Raw genomic sequence first — 6585 nt, forward strand, 5'->3', positions numbered from 1 at the left:
ATTTAATGGTCCTTCGAGCCGGATCCCGCGGGTGGACGTCTAAAAGATTCGCGAATCTTCTCAGTGCATATCAGTGCTAATTAACACTCCATGAGACATCGCATACGTGCCGCGGTATAATTCGTGTATTCGGTGCGTTTGCCTATAAGGATCAGAAATTATTTTCCCGCGAAAAGACACGCGTTTCAGTGCTGGGACGAATGACCTCGGACAAACACGCTCACGCATTCATCTCGTGTCGCGCGTGTGTCTTCGCGAACAGCTGTGATTCTCGTGACTTTTGCAGGCGATTCATATACTCGGTGGACAATAATTGTCGCGAATTCTGTGAGTTTGTTGCCCATACGCAATGGCAACGCTTAAAGAGCTGCTCAAGCAGCAAGACATTCAAACTGGACAGATTTCTCGAGCGATCACGAATCTGAAGAAAATCGGAGTCACCAATTACACGGTCTACAAGGTGAAACATCGGCTCGAGTCCTTGGAAAAGCTGTGGGAGAAGGTTCAGCTCGTCAATGTACAGCTCATTCAGAAGGCGTCTGAGGAGGAAAGAAACCAACTCGACTACTTCAAGGAAGACACGTTTCTTCTCGCTGAGGAGGAGTATCTCGAAGCTTCCGACTACATGGCTGATATCATCGAGAGCCTCTCCGCAAACCTCCCCGCAAACCGCTCCAACCCGGGGCTTTCAGGTGACGCCAGCCTAATGAATACGACCACTGCGTCAAATTCCGCTATGAAGCTTAGCCGTATCGAGCTTCCTGAATTTTCCGGTGACCGTTTACGTTGGACTTATTTCCGCGACATGTTTGAGACTCTCGTGATTAATAATTCGTCATTGAATAATGTCACGCGCTTACATTACTTGATGTCAAAACTTAAAGGCGACGCTGCCTTGTTATTGCGAAACTTTAAAATTTCTGAAGATAACTTCGAGCCCGCATGGAAGGCTCTGACGGACGAATTTGCGAATACGCGTTTAATAATTAATTCACATTTGCAAGCGATTGTTGACCTACCGATTGTGAGGGCCGAGTCAGCCAGCGCGCTTCGAAACCTACGCGATGTAACTCGATCATCGATCGACGCGTTGTCTAACCTTGGCCGTCCTGTCGATAAATGGGACGATCTGTTGATATTTCTTCTTACAAAAAAATTGCCTTCTCGTACTCGTCAGGAGTGGCAAATGGAATTGGGAGATTCCTACGAACCGCCAACATTCGACGCGTTTCTAAAATTTATTTCAAAGCGCATTAGAGGTCTCGATGACGATAACCCTACGAACACGAGCGATACTGTATCCGGAAAATCGTGTACTACAAAAGCGAAAATTCATACCGCGAGTCAATCGTCTGCACAAGACTCTCGGAAATGCCCCGCTTGTTCCGAGAAACATCTTTTATTTCGATGCAATAAATTCGTCTCCTTGGACATCGACCAACGCTTCGCCCTAGCGAAAAAATTAAAGTGTTGTATAAATTGCTTGCGCCCCGGTCATTCCACCAGCGCGTGTAAAAATCCTCAAAAGTGCTTTAAATGCGACAAGACGCACCATACGTTTTTACATCGCGACATCAAGAATAGCGAAAGTACGTCGTCAGGCGACAGTAATTCCGTTACTTCGAGCGCCGCAAACTCACAGGACGCAAGTTCGACCGTACATACTGCGTCAACGTGGTTACCCAAGGATCCCACCGTGATACTCGCTACCGCGTGGGTAAATTTGCGCACTCGCGAAAATCGAGTAGTACGGGTACGCGCGCTTCTGGATCAGGGAGCTACTCATTCGTTCATTACGGAGACGTTGGCTCAATCGTTGCACACGTCTCGCCAACGTACGACATTGCCCGTATCGTGTTTTGGCGACCAATACTCCGGCACGGCAAGGGCGATGATGCGACTTTCACTCGAACCGTGCAGGACGCCCGGCATATCACTGCCGGTCAAAGCGTATGTGTTTAATCGCATAACTTCGTACTGTATGTCCAAGCGCAGACCCGCCTCTGATTGGCCTCATCTACAAGAGCTCGACCTCGCCGATCCTGATCCCGCGGATCGAACTCCGATACAATTATTGATTGGAGCGGATTTATACGGCGCCTTATTACGAGATGGCCTTCGGCAGGGTCCGTTCGGTAGTCCCACGGCTCAACTCACGATCTTTGGATGGATTGTGTCTGGCCCTACGGACGATGACGATTCCAATGCATCGGTTTGCGTTGCCTCAGCCAATACGGTGGACACAGACCTCAACCAAATCCTCGTGCAATTCTGGGAGACCGAGGAGGTCCCCACGACTCCAAGCCTCACAGCGGACGAGGAGATATGCGAAAGGCATTTCCGTGCTACGCACGCGAGAGAGGAGAGCGGACGATACGTCATTCGCCTCCCATTTACACAATCACCTCCGCCCATTGGAGAATCTCGTTACATCGCGACTCGCCTGTACGATAAACTCGAGAGACGACTATCACGCGATGTTACACTCGCCGAATCATACGGCGCTTTCCTTCAGGAATACCTGGACTTAGGACACATGGAGCTGGTCACCGGCCCAGAAGTGCCTCGCGCTGGAGTCGTCTATCTTCCGCACCACCCCGTGGTGAAGAGCGAAAGCTTAACTACAAAATTGAGGGTCGTATTTAACGCGTCGTGCGCTTCCTCAAACGGGACGACTCTCAACGATCACCTACGCATTGGACCCAAGCTCCAAACTGACCTGCCGTCTATATTAATTAGGTGGCGACAGCATAAATATGCGTATCTTGCCGACATTGAGAAAATGTTTCGGCAGATACGGGTGCATCCAGAAGACTCTGAGTATCAGCGGATCTTGTGGCGACCTTCTCCGCAGGGTCCAATCCAGTCGTATCGTCTACGCACCGTTACGTATGGTACCGCTCCCGCGCCATACCTCGCGATACGGGTACTACATCAGCTCGTCGAGGATGAAGGTCATCGATTTCCTCTCGCTCGTTCCATCTTGCAGAACGAAACCTATGTCGATGACATCTTATTTGGTGCTGGTGAGATTGACACAGCCAATGCCATGAGACTACAACTAGTCAACATGCTCGCGGCGGGCGGATTCAGTCTTCGCAAGTGGGCGTCCAACGCCGTCGAATTGCTGGAGGATGTACCTTCTAAAGATCGAGCTGTTAAGATGGATTATTCATTGGAAGAGGATAACAATATCAAGGTTCTCGGCATTGCATGGTCGCCTCGAGACGACGCTTTCTCTTTCCATATCTCGTTGCCGCCCCGGTCGGCAGCGACTAAACGCTCAATTCTATCTACGACCGCCAGGATTTTTGACCCCCTTGGGTGGGCTACCCCGGTAGTCATTATTGCTAAAATCCTAATGCAGGAATTGTGGATCAGGTCGTGCGACTGGGATGATCAACTTCCCGCAGATCTCAGCGAACGGTGGGAAGCCTATCGTGACTCTCTCCAGTCTCTTGCCAAGATTCGGATTCCCCGCTGGACCGGATTATCGAAGCAAGTGAGCCATATCGAACTCCACGGTTTTTCCGACGCATCACTCAAGGCCATAAGTGCCGTGGTGTACATGCGAATTACCTATCCGAAGGAAGTCAAGGTTACGCTCATCGCAGCCAAGTCTAAGGTGGCGCCTATAAAAACTCTGTCTATACCGCGATTAGAGTTAAACGGTGCCGTGTTACTGGTCAAATTGCTGCGATACGTTGCTGACGCTATGCAATCCGCTAACATTCCAACCCACTGCTGGACAGATTCGACAATCGTGCTCGAGTGGCTTAAAAAACATCCCTCCACGTGGGTTACGTTTGTAGCAAATCGAGTATCGACAATTCAAAGCGAATTACCTTCAGCCACTTGGCATCATGTTCCGTCTAGCTCGAATCCTGCGGATATTGCCTCGCGTGGCATCGCTCCCGCGGAGTTATCGTCTTGCAGACTCTGGTGGTCCGGACCGGCTTGATTGGAACTGGATTCGGCCTCCTGGCCCACTCGGAATACCAAGGACACTGAAGAAGATGCCCATGGCGCCTACTCCGAAGTCCGCAAGGCTGCGGTTACACTTATTAGTGACATGCCGAAACCGCTTGCTCTCGAGGACCTTCCACATCGACTGTCGTCGTGGACACGCCTTCTTAGAGTGACAGCGTATGCCTTTCGCTTCATAGCGCGTCCTCGATCGAAGCGGTCCGGCACCGGACGAACCGATTCTCGCCTTACCGCCGCTGAAGTGGCAGATGCCCGAACCTTCTGGTGCAGAAAGGCTCAGCTCAGCCTTTTCGCCTTAGAACATAAGGCCCTTCAACAAAGGCAGCCCATAGCACCTCGGAGCCCCTTAATGAGATTGACTCCATTCCTTGACGATAATGATATGATCCGGCTTGGCGGGCGGCTTAAAAACTCACCCCTCGCATTTTCAGAGCGACATCCGATCATCTTGCCTCGCCATCGGATTAGCGAGTTGATCGTAGACTTCGCTCATAAACAGACGCTACATGGAGGCCCGCAACTGACCCTTCGGTACATCCGGCAGAATTATTGGATTTTAGGAGCAAGGAACCTCGTCAAGTCAGCTATACACCGCTGTGTCCCGTGCGCTCGCCAACGAGCGTTAACTCCGACGCAGCTTATGGGAAGTCTGCCTGCTTCGCGTGTCTCGCCATCTCGCCCGTTCTTGCATACGGGCGTGGACTATGCAGGACCATTTGCTGTTCTATTGAAAAGAGGTAGGGGACACACTTCACACAAGGCTTACGTGTCTATATTCGTTTGCCTCTCCACACGCGCTATACACTTGGAGCTAGTCTCCGATTTATCCACCGAAGCCTTTCTCGCAGCATTCAAGCGCTTTGTCTCGCGTCGTGGAATCCCCAGCGATGTATATAGCGACAACGGGACTAATTTTCAAGGAGCGGACAGGGAACTGCAAACTACATTCCGGAATATTATCGAAAATCCAGACTTTGGCTCGCTTCTGGCTACCGATGAAACTTCGTGGCACTTTATTCCGCCCGCTGCGCCCCATTTCGGCGGTATTTGGGAGGCTGGGGTGAAAAGTATGAAGCATCATTTACGACGTATCGTGGGCAAGCACACCTTATCAACCGAAGAATTCGTCACCCTCCTCTGCCAAGTTGAAGCCTGCCTGAACTCTCGACCGATATCTGCCACGACAAGCGATCCCGAGGATTTTGCGACGTTAACTCCAGGGCACTTCCTCATCGGTGCCCCACTTCTCACCGTCCCCGAGGAATCGGTGCTGAATTTAAACGAAAACCGCCTTTCCTGCTATCAACGAGTTCGCGCGATGCTCGAGCATTTTTGGAGTGCTTGGTCTCGAGACTATCTGCACACCTTGCAGCAACGTTCCAAGTGGATGCGCTCGCTCCCGGATATTAAACCTGGGGATCTCGTGCTTCTGCGTAGCAACTTATTACCGCCATCCAAATGGGCTCTCGCGCGCATTACATCTACTCAACCCGGTGACGATGGGCACGTTCGCATTGTTCATTTGAAAACTAAAGACTCCACATTCGTGAGACCTATCTCGCAAATCTGCCGACTCCCGGTAGATCAAGCTAATTAATTGTACATCGTACCGTTCCGGATACGAGGCGGGCGGCATGTTACGGCTTGTATGCCAAATTCATAAATTCAAAATCTAAACACCGGTATGGCCTTCACATTTTCGAGGCTCATGAGTCGATTCGTGATCTATTGTTCGATCCGCGCATACGCAGATCGCGACTCTTCGCAGCGAGCGTTATCGTGACTGTCTCGAAGGAAAGTCAGTCCGTTTATAGATCACTGTGAGAACGGATGTAATCTTTCGCATTGTCGCATCCGAATGTAACTATTGTATAACGCTCCCGAGAGCTAACGACGGATTAATTGTTATCTTGTAAACCATAGTGAAACTTGATTAAATATATTGTTGGTTTTTTTGTAATTTAAATATTGAGTCATTGCTTAAAACCATTTTGCATCATAACACGCGTACATTCCTAACGCCCGCGCCGGTGAAAAATAAATAGTTTGAATGAAACGATAAAGATCGGAGGTGTCGCTTCAGTGTGTGAGTCGAAAGCAACACGCCGCTCGTGGACTTAGTCGCGCGGGATGCGAAAGCAACACGCCGCTGGTCGACTTGTAGTGTGCGATGCGAAAGCAACACGCCGCTGGTCGACATGTAGTGTGCGATGCGAAAGCAACACGCCGCGTTGGGACTTTGAAATTTTACGTCTCCGACGCGCCCGAAGGTGTCAGCGTGAACGGACGCGAATAGGCATCGCAGAAATGTAGCCGCACCAGGACCCGCCATTCCGCCGCGCTAACGCTTGCGGAACCGACGCGCGTCCGTCCGCGTCGATGTCTCGCCGCTGGAGCGCGTTTTCGCGTTTTTCGCTCGCCGTAGGTGCGTGCGTCGAAAGCAACACGCCGCGTTGGGACTTTGAAATTTTACGTCTCCGACGCGCCCGTAGGTGTCGGCGTAAACGGACGCGAATAGGCATTGCGGGAAAGCAGCCGCACCAGGACCCGCCATTCCGCCGCGGAAACGCTTGCGGAGCCGACGCGCGTCCGTCCGCG

General features: G+C 51.1%; 2 protein-coding genes across 2 annotated transcripts; both read left to right on the forward strand.

The window, feature by feature from the left end:
• The first annotated feature begins 349 nt into the window (after window positions 1-349).
• On the forward strand, window positions 350-3961 carry LOC105676718 (uncharacterized). The gene has a single exon (XM_012374823.2). The coding sequence runs from the start codon at window positions 350-352 to the stop codon at window positions 3959-3961; it is 3612 nt and encodes a 1203-aa protein (XP_012230246.2).
• Window positions 3962-4072: 111 nt separating this feature from the next.
• Window positions 4073-5584, forward strand: LOC136998952 (uncharacterized). Its single transcript, XM_067352339.1, has one exon. The coding sequence runs from the start codon at window positions 4073-4075 to the stop codon at window positions 5582-5584; it is 1512 nt and encodes a 503-aa protein (XP_067208440.1).
• The last annotated feature ends 1001 nt before the right edge of the window (window positions 5585-6585 follow it).

This window comes from Linepithema humile, chromosome 3, assembly GCF_040581485.1.
Source record: "Linepithema humile isolate Giens D197 chromosome 3, Lhum_UNIL_v1.0, whole genome shotgun sequence".
NCBI classification, from domain to species: Eukaryota; Metazoa; Arthropoda; class Insecta; order Hymenoptera; family Formicidae; genus Linepithema; species Linepithema humile.

What these genes read in the sequence shown, in the direction of transcription:
- LOC136998952 (XM_067352339.1), top strand. Translation starts at nt 4,073, where the DNA reads ATGCCGAAACCGCTTGCTCTCGAGGACCTTCCACATCGACTGTCGTCG.
- LOC105676718 (XM_012374823.2), top strand. Translation starts at nt 350, where the DNA reads ATGGCAACGCTTAAAGAGCTGCTCAAGCAGCAAGACATTCAAACTGGA.